The sequence below is a fragment of the Ambystoma mexicanum genome, chromosome 11 (genome assembly GCF_040938575.1).
Source record: "Ambystoma mexicanum isolate Mex_15411 chromosome 11, UKY_AmexF1_1, whole genome shotgun sequence".
Lineage (NCBI taxonomy): Eukaryota > Metazoa > Chordata > Amphibia > Caudata > Ambystomatidae > Ambystoma > Ambystoma mexicanum.
Window position 1 is genome coordinate 972,088,564 of NC_090934.1, and position 14,984 is coordinate 972,103,547.

At 42.2% G+C, this 14,984-nt stretch overlaps 1 protein-coding gene across 1 annotated transcript in view; it reads right to left on the reverse strand.

Annotated features, from left to right (window-relative positions):
* Positions 1-14,984, reverse strand: part of LOC138503979 (SITS-binding protein-like) — a 945,315-nt gene that overhangs the window by 91,459 nt on the left and 838,872 nt on the right. The window contains exon 8 of the mRNA XM_069624126.1: positions 9,723-9,844. Coding sequence (XP_069480227.1) covers positions 9,723-9,844 — 122 coding nt within the window. The remainder of the gene's footprint in view (positions 1-9,722; positions 9,845-14,984) is intronic.

The window sequence follows — 14,984 nt, forward strand, 5'->3', positions numbered from 1 at the left end:
AGTAGGAGATAAATAAGAAGGGAGCTACCATACAACTTTGTCGGACTCCTCTTTCTACTTTGACATGTTGGGAAAGTTGACCTTCGATATTCAATCTCATTCTGACCGTATTTACCTTGTGGAGAGACGCTAGCATGTTAGTGAGTGACTCCGGCGCTCCCCAACTGTCTAACTTCAACCATAAGCGGTCTTGCATAAAGCAAGGCCAAAATTATACCATTGAGGGATGTCGACTGCCCCTTACGAAATCCTGTCTGTTGCTTGGAGAGAACCTTGTTATATTTAGCCCATCTTTCTAGTCCACCAAGCAAGAGGCTGGCAAATAGCTTGCTCTACACTTACAGCAACGTAATAGGTCTATAATTTGCTTGATTCTTGCAATCCCCCTTCTTGAAAATAGGAATGATGATAGCAGACTTCCAAGAAGGGGGAATCGCTCTCTTTTCTACTATTTTTCAGAAGAGTGCAGTCAGAATTCGAGCCCACAATTTTCCATTATCCTTCAGAACCTGGTAAGTTAAACCACTGGGACCGGATGCTCTCGAGGATGAGGACTTATTTATCAACTCGAGAGAATCTTCCTCAGTGAATTCCAGGTCCCAAGGAACATCCAAGATCTCATATGTGGGAGCCGCCTTCGGTTTATGGTATTGCATGGTGAAATGTTTCACCCAATCCAATTCAGAAACATTATTAGACTGATAATATTTTTGATCGTTTTCAGCTGTATTGATTATTGCCCAGAAGCTGGGAGATGTATTATCGCCTAAAGCTCTGAGCAACCTCTCTCCATCATTCTGTAGCCGAATCATTTGGCGCTGTTTAGATACATTTTTATAATAATTTTTAATGATCTTTAACCTTTCGGACAGTTGGATCTTATCCAACGTTTCCCTCATTATTGCTTTTATGGCACTGAGAATTTCGCACTTTTTGATCCATGTTGTCTCATCAAAGGTGTGTGTATGAGACTGAGGTCTGCCTGATGACATGGTCTGAGGATGTTCAACTGCCCACTGAAAATCATGGAATCCATATGGACTACATTTATATTTGAGATTATTGGCCTGCATATCACTGCAGGCCAAATGAAGAGCTTTATGTAAATAAGCGCCATCTCTCCTATACTTAACTAATCCATTTTTTTGGTTATTGGTCACTATCTTTCTGACCATATATCCATTTTCTCCTTAAAATTCCAGGAAATGATGGCTACCAAATGCTTGTGGTCGCTCGTACCGCCTTCCCTTACAGAAAATTGCATACAGTTCCTGAATAATCAGGACGAAAGGAAGATGTAGTCTAACGTGGATGATGATTGCCCACGGCTCCATGTTACTGCCGGGGGAACATCCCCCTCAATAGAGCCGTTTGCAATCCTCATGTCCCAATCCGTAAAAAGGGACAACCACCTTCTTCCATTAGCAGACACAGATTTGGTTTTGGATGTTAGAACCCCTGCACTACTCAAAACACATTGTGAATTTAGATCTCCTGCAATTAAGATAAGGGCGTCTGGATGAGTCAGTTTTATCTGTGTCAGAATACCAGCCAGAGATTCCAGGAAATCAGTGAGTTTGGCGCTCGCGAGGTTCTAGTATAGATTAATGGCTATTACATTCTTCTTACCCTCCTCTGATGGAACGGACATCCTAACTACTAGGATCCCCTCTTGCTTACAAGGGATGAGTACCGTCTCGTTAAAGAGCATGGTCTTACATGCTATCACCAAGCCACCTTTTGGCCTTCCCATCCCCTTAGTGGTAGCTGGCTGTGTTAAAATTGTAAATCCCTCCAATTGGTGGGAATTCATTAGCCATGTCTCCAGGAGGAGGATCAGATAATTATTTCCAAAAACCTCCTTCTCATTGTTAGATTTTTAAACGAACTGGAGCCCCGCGTGTTCTAACTCACAAGCCTAATTTCCTCCCAACTAAAGAGAAGCTTGGTCAACCTCTAGTTTCTGGCAGACCTGCGTTATAATCTCAGGTATCATTGACCATATCTCTGTCTGTGCACCACTCTATGACCCCTGAACGGTATTTGCCATCTCCTTGCTGAGTTCCCCTTTCGGTCACCATCCTCAACACAGCCTTCCTTACATCCCGCTCCTCTAAAATGGGCAGGGTTTCATGAACAAATAGGCCTTGTTGCTGTAGGGATCCATCTGCTGCGAGAACCGCATTTACCCCCCTTTGGAGGTAAACCCAACCTCTACCGTATGCACAGCTTTATGGTCAGGGAACTGAACATATTCAATATCTTTAGTTGAAAAATGGTACAGATCTGGAACCCTTTTAAAAAAATGATAATATGGCACCTCTATTCAAATATTTGGCATTGAGATTGTGTTTTAAACAAGAAAGCCAAAGTCTTGGGACTGCAAAAGAAGCCAGGTCTTTTTGGCTGTCACCAAAGACAATGCTGCTGGGGCCAGAATTGTTTACTCGTTGGCCTTTTGTTTCTTCCGTTCTTGTGTTCTCCGTCCTCTGTTGTTCTTGGTCCTTTAATGCAGAGGACACTTTACCCCCTATATTTGAATCCAACTGGGATACCTGGGGCCTGATGGAAGGATCTACAGTGTTCAAGACCACAACAATTGTAGACTTTTCTTTCTTCTTCCCCATTAAGAAAATAGGGACCAGTTTCAAATTCTCATCAAGGGCAGGCTTGTTTTTTTTAGCTGGTTTTGAACTTGGCAAAACATCAGGGCCCATTTTACTGTTTTCCCAGAGATATTTGAAATACCTAAAGCAGGAACTCCCTGTTTAGGCCCTTGGATTTCATCCGTTTGGATACCTATTGTGGCTTTTATCTCATTTATCTCCTCAGGCATTGGAGCCCTCCTTATGATCTCTGTGAAGTATTTCGGTCTGTTCTGCCCCAACTTTTGCGCGAGGATTTTTTAGTAGGTCACCGAGTCCTTTAATAAGACTATTTGCACCTGAATTTTTAGGCTTTTTCGCCTTCATATTTTTAGTTTTCTTCTCTCACTGGGCAGGTAACAAGGCTGCTGAGGCGATCTTTTTCTGCTTCTTTCTCTTGGCCCTTCTTCTACTCCGAAAATGTTGCTGAAAGCTTTCTTTCCAAGACCCATCCCTTTCCAGTGCTTCCTGTTCTTCGGGAGGGATTTTGTCCTCTACAGAGCCTATTTTATCGCCAGGATCTGCATCCACCATATAAGCCAAATGGCAAAATTCCTCCAGCACTGCCTCTGACATGGGGGGTGTCATCAAAGATGGGGATATCTTCTACTTCTTCAACCGGTACCTCTGGCTCCTGAGTCTTTCCGTCTCTTTTGATCGTATATGATCAATTAACAGGGCTTGAGTTTCTTTTCCATTCGGTTATAGGTCAAAGTATCGACTCAAAAGGGTCGAATGGCAAAAGGGTTGAGTCAATTTGACCGAAAAAAAGGATTGAATTATTTTTTTTAGCTAAATTATAGCAACAAAAAAAAAATTCATTAAAAAAAAAATTTGCTCCTTTTGTTTTCGGTCGAATGCACTCTCACCTTTGGCATTCGATCCTTTTGATTTAGGTACTTTAACTGGACACCTTTCCATTCACATACAAGCTTTACGAGTAACTTTAATTTCAAATATTTCCATGTTTTGTTTATCCATTGCTTCTGACAACATTGTTAAAGGTGGTACAACCAGTGTATTAATAGCATTTCTTAGACCCACCATTGCGAAATCACTTTGCTCATATCTTTTGACATTTCCAGCAAGATTCCTGAGTGGGTTTGTACTTCACCTTTCATTATTTCGAAGACCCTGACCAGTGAGTTATGGGCGAAATTCATGGCTGAAAGAGTATTGTCATTTGTAACCGCCTCTTGGTTAGAACTGTGGGGCGTAGTGTGAAATGTACCATCATGTACCCTATGGTTTAGTACAATCGACTCCCACATGGTGTCTTCTGTCAAATTAAACATGGCCAAGGGGTTTACTACACTGTTCTGTGGAATAGGTGAGAGGTTAAGACCCTGTATGAAGTCAAGGTTGGGGATTGTATGACCTATAGGTCTGGTGCCAGCCATGTTTTTTATAAGTTTGTGTGAAGGCTCCGGTGGGCCCACATGTAGGTCTCCCGTACTCCTGTGTCTCTGCCTACAAAAGTACTGATTAATTGTCCCTTTGATTTTCGTAGCTGAAAGGGTGAATTCCTTCCCAGCCTTTAATGTAGAATGCAAAGTTAAAGTTTCGATTCCATCACCCCGCCTTGGCCTTTGAGTAATGGCCGGGTTGTGTACCTGAGCACATGCAATTACTTCATAACCAGCCAGAACGTTTGGATTTAATTGTGGACTCCACTTGTCCTCAGAGGAGTGGGATTTGGATACAAAAGAGCCCTCCCATTCTGGGGCCCTGAGATCGTCTGTAAGTATACCACTCCTTAAATTATATCTAGTGGTCATTGCCGGAATTAGATGGAAAGCTCGGCTTGTCCTTTCTTCTCCCCCTACCAGATATCACCCACCGCACACTTAGCTTTTGGGAGGGGATACTTGGCAATAAACAAATGTACCTGCATGGGGTGTATCTCCAGATGGCTGAAAATATCAGAGCCACACGAGTATCAACCAAAAGGAGGAAAAATAATGAAAATAAAAGTTCAGCACACAATGCACTACAATCCTTACTTGAAGTCAAAGGACCGTGGCCTCAGCTGGAGCAAACAATGGAACTCAAATTTCAATGCAGATTCTCCTCTGAGCCTTGCAAATCCTCACAAAGACTCAACAAGACTCTGCGCCGACTCCGTGCCGTTCCGCCTCATGGCGAGGTCTTCAATGGGTAAGCTCCTCCTCCACCAGTAGAACCAGTAGAGAGACTCCTGCAGCAAATTTCAGCCAGGTAGGTAAATAACAGAGAAAGCGCCATGCACTTCACTTCAACAGAGACTCAACAAGACTCTGCGCCGACACTGCACCGCTCCGCATCATGGCGAGGTCTTCAATGGGTAAGCTGTTCCTCCACCATTAGAGCCAGTAGGGAGACTTTTACAGCCAATTTCAGCCAGGTATGCAAATAACAGAGAAAGTGCCACACACTCCACTTCAACAGAGACACAACAAGACTCTGCGCCGACTCCGCCTAATTTTATTACCATTACTCCTGCATCTTAGAGTAGATTTACCAGCTGCACACAACACTACCCAGCCTTGATTCTGTGTCCGGAATCTCACAGTCTAATCCTGTGCATGCTGTCAGAGTTTAGAGCACTAGGAACATTGTGTTAGCGCACTGATCAGAGTTTTTAATAGTATACGCTATGCTGCCAGTTTGTAGTTTCCCATGGGACAGTGCTCAGTTGTCCCAAGTTTTGAAAATGTAGGGTTGGGGTGGGAATCAGAGGAAACCGGCTCTTCATATTGAAATTCTAAGTAAACCTCTTGTTCTTTGTCTGATTTTAAGAGGAAGGATTACTTGTGTTTTCAGTTAATTTCCATAGCCGATTTTATTAATGTCCAAGGTGCCGACACATGTTTCGACCCCCCAAGGATCTTTATCAAGGTTGTGGCATTTATGAGCCATACCGCAATTTACAAATATTGTGATTATGTATCAATGTGTGTGCAAAATAATGGTCATAAAATGAAAACAAGGTGCAGACACATGTTTCGACCCCACAAGGGTCTTTATGAAGGCTGTGATATTTATGAGCCATACCGCAATTGACAATATTGTGCATGTGTATCAATTTGTTGGCAAAACAATGGTTATACAATGAAAACAAGGTGGTCAGTGTTGGGTATGGGTGAACTGAGGTGAATGAACCCAGGTTGCAGTACCGTGTGAATACCATGCAAGTTATTGTGTTACATTTTTATATTTCATACATCTAGATGTTACCTTGGCATCATTTACATGTTTACATGGTGTAATGTTTGAATGGTACAGCAAGAGAACCTGTGCATGTACAACATTCCTTTGGATAATTTACAATGCACCCTGGATCTGTTTCTTACCCTTGCCTTTATTCGTGGTTTCTGATTCAAGGGTAGTCTGACACCACCTCACCACACATTTCCTGTAGGGTCTGTTAATTTCTGCTAAGAAATGTAACATCCTGTGCCATGCTCTCTATGGATTTTTGAAGTTTAGCCACTGATACCTACTGCTCCGCTTTCATTAATCTTGCTTTCAAGTATGCAGATGCCTTAATCTCCACTCGGTCCACTGTTACTCAGTGGAAATTCACAGTAATCACATTGTCAGACATACTGGGCATATGGTTGCTTGTTCTACAAACCTGTTATGTTCTGCTTACATGGTTATTGCATCTAAAATGTAAATTGCCTGCTTTCTTTCTCTATAATCAACACACCCTCTATGCTGGTGTCCCACCACCCCTAAAACTTCCCTGAGGCCTACACAGTGTGCACTTCAGTGCTGAGCCATATCAACAATGTTTGTCAAATACTGTTGTGCACTGTGGACTCTACATGGGGTAGTCTTCAATTGGCCTTCAAAGCCACCGAGTCTACTCCCACACGGCCTACACAATGGCCAGCTTCTCAGAATCATGGCCAATGGATGGGCCATTCCTATGCATTTCAATCACAAATGTCTGTAGTTTTGAGATAAAGGTATGTAAGGAGAGATTTCCTAGGACTTTTAGTTTTTTTCTGTTCTATATTTGTAGTTCAATCAGTAATTTCTCTCCAATTGTCCATAACTAGTCTTAACCATAGCACAACCACCCAATCCAGTGCACACATGTACAACCCCGGTATTGCCCCAAAATGATGGGGAAAAATGCTGAATGCGCGTTTACTGCGCATTCGGCAGGGACAAAAAAAAATAATCAAATCCCATAATACCAAACATGGGGAGCAGGGCTCGGGTGGGGGGGGGATTCCCTGCTCCCATTGTTTGGCATTATGGGCTTCAGGGTTGCAGGGGTTTCCCCCGCTTCCATGACATTGGAAGCGGGGGAAAATACAAATAAAAAAGAACGGCCCCTGCGGTGCCAGCTCTGACCCACATTAGTGGGAGGGAACTGATGCTGCAGGGAAAGAGGGGAGTCGGCGGCACACACTGAAGTGTGCTGCCTAAAAGGTAAGTAGGGGGGAATGGAAAGGCGGATGCAGGGCGCCAGGGAAAATGATCTATGTGATAACTGCCTGGTGCGATTTTGAAATTCATTATTTTTGGATTTGCAATTTCATAAATCCTACAACTTCACCACCACTTGCCCAGATGTGCATGACTGCTCCCACACATGACTACCTATAGCTTACTGGTGGTTATACAGGGACAGAAGGTCAGGGGAATCAAAAGGGTCTAACTGATTTGATGAATCAGGAGAGGCTATTGTGGTAGATTGTGCGGCAACCAACGTGGAAAGAGGGCTGGGGAACAAGACACTACTCTACCATATCCCTGCAACTCCAGAAATATTTTGCATATAGTCTTCCTAGACTGAGACCAGGACATAATACAAATATACGCTTGACCATCTCCAAATGTTATGATATGCTAGACTACAACATCATCCTTAAAAAACTACACAAGTATATGGGCATCACAGGCATCATCTAGAATGGATCCTCCAAAAACTAATTCAATACCTGTGAGTCATTGCTTGTGTGACATCTGAGAGGAGTGCCATGCTGGGATACACAAGCTAAGCCGCATTTCACACTTACTCTCCAACCTCAAAATCCACATGTGATTCCTAGGACAGTTAATCATACCATGCCACCACCAAATCAAAATGCATACAGGTGATATACAGATTTGCTTCCAACTAGAGATTGGACAGACAACCACTCCGGTATGACACATCCTGGGCCACATGCATTTTTTGATGAAGGGAAGGTTTTGTTTCTTAGAGGATCCAAATATTTGAAGAGACAAACTAATAAAGACCATAGTCTACTATTTAACTCAGAGTTATCCTTCTCCCTACTGATAACCCTGTTTGTCAAAGGAATCAATTTCCAAATATCCGTGCTGTTGTTGCCAGTACTTTTAGCTGCCGAAGTAAGATGCTTAGGTGAAGCCGAGAGATTGTGTAGGTCAAAAGACAGGTTAAATATCATAACCACAGTGGCTTCCTATCTGGACAAGGCCTGGCGGCTTAGAATGAAAACACTGATGGAAGAAGGGAGCATAGCTGCACCTTATCTATAATAATTATGCTAAAGAAAACGATGATATACAGTAGGAGGGACTTTCCCTTATTCACTTTTTAAATAAAGACTGGTAAATATATAATATGTAGCACTTTTTCGAAAAGCCTACTGTAATTTCCCCTCCACTTTCCCTGAAGCCCATGCACTTTAACCTTTGCATTTGGACTAGTGAACTGGTCTGCGTATATAGGACTTTTTCACATAATGTGATAGATTTACCCATGGAAAGTTTACTATTAGTGTTTATGTAGCTTAAGTGGTGTTCATAAATAGTTTTCTTTAATTACAAAATGTCAAAATGTAGATATTGAAGCTATCAATGTTTCTGGTACTTGTATGTTCACTCATTGTATCCAGACTTTTATGGCAATTGGGGAAATACGTTTTTTTCAATAATAAAAAGGTCCATGCCCTGATATAGCCTATCATTATTGAAAACCAGCTACGGTTGCTGCTAGCCATATATCTATTCTTGGCAGGCCAGTATTACTGTAAGCAAGTCTATAGAAGACCCCCGCCCCCAAGCAACCCATTACATGAGTACAGATCAGGCAGTCACAGTGCATACAGATATCAACAAAGAAGAACACTCAGAAACAAGTTATTGAAATACTTGATACTACAGAGTACAAGAAGGAGCTGTGCTCTTTACATAAAGTGTCCCCGGCCGCACCACACCAGGTTTCTCTGATTGTTCAGCAACTGGCAAATCAAAGTTCCATACTTAAAACATGAAGGTAGCTCCCTTATTTGTAGGGTGAACCAATCTCTGATATTTCAAAATGTAATTGACAGAAAGAACGTTATCTTGGGCGTTTGCCTTGATGTGGATAGCCTTCTCAGACATTCCTGTATGCTTATCAAATTGTTTTTAAAAACAACTGATTAAAATGGCTGAAATGTAACGCTTTGGTGCTATACAATACATATGAATAAACATTAAACAGTAAAATGTTTCACTAGAGCCCTTCTCTCCTATCAATACAAATGGCAGTAAAGTTGTGGATCTATAATGCGTGATGCTTTGTATCACCATGACTGAATACACGTAATCTTACACATAATTCTTTATCAATGTCATGCATGTTATTTTCTACAGTATTAAAATGTATTTACATGTACCAACACCTTTTCTGAACGGCGTGTTTGGAGGTTCAAGGCATGTATCAGTGAAACACCCGCTGTTCTCGTCTCACATTAGGATTGCAGGTTAATATCTTAAATAAAGGACTGAGGGATTTAAAAAACCAAAAAGGTTAAAATTGAGAGGAATCTGGGTGAACCCAGACTTTTGTATTGTCTATCGTTACTCCACCATTTTCCTTTAATATGTTCTTGTAAACATCAATGATATTTTGAATTTCTTCTCCAATTAGGTTTTTGAATGTGCACTTAATACTTGGACGGTGTTGCAATTAATTGAATATCTATCTGTTCGTTAACTTTGCTGCAATCGAAACATGTTCAAATCCACCAAACAAGTCTATTTTCTTTACTAAATCCTACACTTAAAAACTCAAAGCTAAAACCACATACGGAATTGACACGAAATGAATTGTCTAGCTGTACATACCCAATCATCACAACAAACCCATGGGGGTGTTTGGAAAGATATCACGGGAAGAAATGTGACAATCTGCAACCAGCGAATAAACAGTTCCTCATCAGTTAGAAACTCATTTGCCAGGGAGCCTCCTACAAAGAAATGCAAAATGTATTTGAGTTTAATTTGATAGTGTGCGTTTTATAATACAGAAATAGCATGGCTTTTATACAATTGAAAACACACATTTTCATTGAATGTATATGTTTTGAAATCTGCTCAATATGTTTTTCGTATTAGTATTTAGGGTTTCATGTAGTGTGAACCTAGCTAAGAAGCAACAGAGTGCTGTATATGTGGCTGAGGATAACATGAGGTGGGGAGGGATAATAACATGGAATGTTCTGGACCATGGGAATTATAATTATTGGGAATGGGAATACGCTATAAGGATATTGCAAGTCAATGAGGATTTCTGGAGAAACGAGGCCGACGGTAGGGGGTATTTTATTCTGTATAATACATAGCCATACACAAATGCATCACCTTTAATACCTAGCCTCTTGCCTCATCTATTGTAAGATAGCTTCCATTTGCTGATTCATATAATGAATGTAGAATCTTTCTGGATTTAAAACAAAGCTAATATGCCGCTTCTAGTGTGTTGCAGAAGAATAGTTTAAGCAGTTTAATAAAATGCATCAAACACAACTTTTAATGTTGTGCTTTAAACTAAGCAATAACATGCAGATTCTTGCTTGCATGTGTTAAATTCTAGCAATGCACATACTAATTTGTTGTACCATAAACAGTTCCGTGTCAATTATTGGCTGTAAAGAAAACTGTTTTACAAGCCATGAATTTTAAAAGCTTTTCGTGACTAAGTGCTGCAGGGACAGCTGGAATTCTGCTCTGTGCTGCCTCAAGCAGCAGGAGTTGCCACATCATAACGGAAACTAGACTGTAATAAAAGTATTATTTCCAGGCTTCCATCTCTTATACTTAAGGTATCGTCCCCATCAGGACATTTAATTCTCATAAGCTGGCCTTCATTGGGTAACTTTATAACCAAGAAACAATCTACTTTGAGTATGTTCATGATCAGTGTATCTAGTTCAAAGGCTAGGATTACATTAATGGTGTGGTCATCATCAGATAGGTTTATGGTTGGGTTGTGGTTCTCATTGGGATTCTCCATAATCAGAGTATGGCCCTCCTTTGGGAAGTCAGTGAATGGTGTTTGATCTTTTTTGGGAAAGTGCAAGGTCAGAGTATGGTCAACATGGAGTAAGCAGCATCAATACTGAAGATCAAAAGTAAACACAATCTGCGCTACTTTTCCTTTGCTTAATTGTCACTAAGATTCATCAACAAGCTGAAGGGATTGTGGGGCCCACCTGGGCCTCTTTCTGAGTTGGTACAAATTAATTAGGTGATGTTTCTCTGATGCCTTTATTGCCTCTGGACACAAGACTGTTAGGTGGAGTGATCCACAGATGAGCACCACAACTGGGAATGCTGGAAGAAAGCATGACAGCGAGAAAAGGAAGACAAAGACACTGAATTCTGCAAACTGTAGTCAATGTAGTGTCCAGTAAAGATGGTGTAAGAAAGAATAATCATTCTGGGAGATGAGGTCCCCAAGTGTTAACAAGGAGGGAAGCCAATGCTCCCCATGGTTGTCTCAGGCCTTGACAGGTGCAAGGCTGCAATCAGCATTGGATACCGCAGTAAAGGCTCTGTCGCCTACCTAGTGCCTACTATTGGCTTGCAAGCTGGCTAGCACAAGAAGGAACTGCCAGTTCCAGCCCACTCCAGCCAGCTGACAAGCACTTCTGACAGCACTAGCTTTCTGCCAGTTTGCAGGGTCCTGATATACTTCTGTATTGCAGATGACAATACAGGTCATATAATTCCATATATAATAATATGCTGTCTAATGATTTGTTGGAAAATGATATGCTGTAATGATGTAATGATATGTCGAGTCATGTAATTAAATGTCCTGTCAGGATATGCCTGGACATATATTGTTATGACGTACAATGTCATGTCATGTGTGACAAAGTTCCAATCTGGAGGTCAGAGAGCAGGGTGATAAGGATCGTGGGGATCAGAGTGCCACCTATTCCATGATGGCAACCTTAGAGAAGGTATATAGGGGATACCCAGAACTCTCCCCTTTCCGAACCTCTGTAGTCATGTCAACCACATGCCCCCAGATAACATTGAGGCAAGTCATTCAGACAGTGGGAGGCATGTCACTTCGGTGGGGTAGCAAACCCAAGCCTAGCCGATAGCCTCAGCCTTAGATGGGATAAGGAGGATTGCAATCACCCATGAGCAGCTCCTCAAATACACTACCTGTGGTTGGGTGGTCGTGTGAGCGGAAAAATAACTTCTCTCAGGTGGGATCCCCATAAGATGTCATAGCTGACAGAGGACCCCATGCCAAATCTGTGGCTGTGAAGACACCAAACAGAAATCAGCGGCTCAGCCCTGGAAAGCTGGTTTGAGCAGGGAATCAGGTCTAAAATTCCCAGACTATGGGCAGGGAAATAAAAGCAAGAAAGGCACATGTACAACTGAAATTGAAGTGAACTCAACTCAGATGAGCTCAGAAGTTGATGTTCAGCCCACTGACTACATCCACGGGTTGATGATGAGGTCAGAGAAAAACTGGGTCACAGATAAAAAGCCTTCAGTTTGGGCATTGGGCCATATCTCTGCCTTGATTGAAAATGAACATGCTGCCTGAGTCTGGATCTCAACATTCTTGTGCAGATGACAACAACATATTTTCTCACCTTGCGGATGAGCGTGGCCGTTACAGGGGTCCTCAAACTTTATGGCTGGGGAGAGTGTGAGGAATTGCTATCTGGCAAGGGTGTAGAAAAGCCCTGGTCTTTTTTGATTTGTATTAATTCATAACATGATGTGGGTAATTCCATCTCAGAAAGATTGGCCTGCTAATCAGAAGCCCCTTTCATAAACTCAATGCCAAAAGCATAACATACACTGGTGCCCTGCTGCATCAGTCTCCTGATAAGCAGCTCCCACTCTCTAGTGGCACAGAGAAGGTGCATAGCAAACATGTGCCCTATTTGGCAGCTGCTGAGACATCCAAGTCACTGTAGTGCACAGACTGCATTTAAATCTGCTCAGCTGTCCCAAAACCACATAATTATGAGTTATTATTCTGCTGGCAGTTGGACACTTTACATAGAAGCCATATCAGAGTTTAGGGTACAGTGGCTAGCATTTCTCATAATTATTAAAGCCACATTGTGTATTCTCCCCAGACTGGCTGTCTCTGCTGCAGGTTTCTAGCTATGGGGGCTGCCTACCTTTGATCCATTGTGAGGTTGGGTAACACCTCTCTCAACCAAGATAGACTCTTAACAGGAGATGTCCTTGCAAAAAGAATCAAAGGGCACACCCTACACAAAAGGACTAGCCTTATAAAAGGATGTTTCATACCAAAGGGCCTTTGATGCTGTGGGTCTGAGAAGGGGACAGAGATAGTGTAGCCAGAGAAAGCTCCACACAGGTGGGGATATGTTGGACCATCTTGTTTCTCCCTGTAGCTCTTCTCCCTTCTTGTCTCCTTCACTTTCTTTAGCACAAAATAACTTTGGGTATGATGTCAGAAGGCAATAAACACTTGTCACCTGTGGACGTTTGCCTATACAAAAGGGGTTCTCCCGCTCCTCCTTTGATTCATCTTTGTATTTCAAGACAAATTTATTTTGACCCTAATGGGAGAGCAGTTATTTCCAGAGTCATCCAGTTCTGAGGTGAAGGTAGGCATTCCAAGGCAGTGGTAAGCTATACTACTATGCTCCCTAACCACCCCCAGGACACATTGCTGGCGGTCTGCTGCTGGTTCAAGTCCTGCCGCTCTTCCAGCTACAGCGGTACCTAGGACCTCCCTGGAGATGAAGGATCCCTGCATGTGTTTGCCACCCTCCCCCATGTTTGGGTAAACAAGAACAAGGTCTCATCTTATCACTGAGCACCTGGATTTGGACTGTTTTCCCCCCATTGGACACATTCAAACCACCAAGACACTCCGGTGCTGATTGCTGCATTCTGTTGATCTTGGAAATATTCGCACAGTGCCAAAAATCCTGGGTCGACTCTGTCAAAACACAACATACAGCAAAAAGTTATGTTTGACTCCTAACTGCCCCCCTGGTCCAATTTTGGACCCTAGCGAGTGGTTAGGTAAACTTTGATCTCTTTTTCTCGCACAAGTTATATATTTGTAGAACATTGTCATTATTGATTGCCTTTCACTCCTGTTTTGTTACCCAGAGTGCCTGATTCTTCCCTCTCCTATATTCTGTGTTCTTTCCACAGAAGTGGGCTTTGTGTAGTGTTGTTCTATTTAGTTGTATTTGAATATGGTGTGTTTAAGTAAAATATATATTTTTTTATAGAACCTTGATTGGGCATTCCATTATTTTGGAGTGTTGTACTTTGGCTTTTTGGATTGTTACTGTTACACATGCATACCCCTCTTGAGTATAGTCTGCCCCCACCCATGTTTCACAAAAGGCAAAGGAGGTATATCTCTTAAGTGCGCCTGTTTCACCTTTATGATTGGAATCACGCTTGTACTGTAGATGTGTGAGGGATGAGTAGGAGGTTTAGCCACTACTCATCCCTGTACTCCTGTGGGGCAGAAGTCGTTCTGTCACAGCCTCCATAGAAAGGTTGCAATTATGTTGGTACAGAGTCCTTTATTTGGGTCATGATATTTCTGCTGGGGAAAAACACCAGTCCCTAGACCTAATTAATGTAATTCTACAGGTACCTAAACCTCAAACCAAAAAACAGATGACATTATTTCTCGGAATAGCCAGCTACTGCCACCAATGGGTCTTAGGATATGCCTACATTGTTAAAACTCTTCAATCTCTTACCCTTGATTTGGTTACTGAACCCTTTCCCTGGTTGACTGCAGTTGATGTGGCCTTTTTCAATAGGCAACAATTGTCAAAATCTCCAGCTATAGCCTAGAGATGTCTACGTAAAAGTGCACCATAGGAAATCAGTGTTGCAACCCCACTGGCAGGAACCTCATTTGATCCTGCTCACCACAAAGACAGATGCAAATTGTCTGGGGCTTCCATTCTGGAACTATGCCTCACAGAGCAGCCTCCATCTGATGCCCCAGGAGCAGCCAAGATCTGTATGCATAGCTGATTCTGCAGTCAATATTACAGCAGGATGCCTGCAGATTCCACAACTCCCTCTTTACATGTATTTAAATGTTCTGAGACGAGA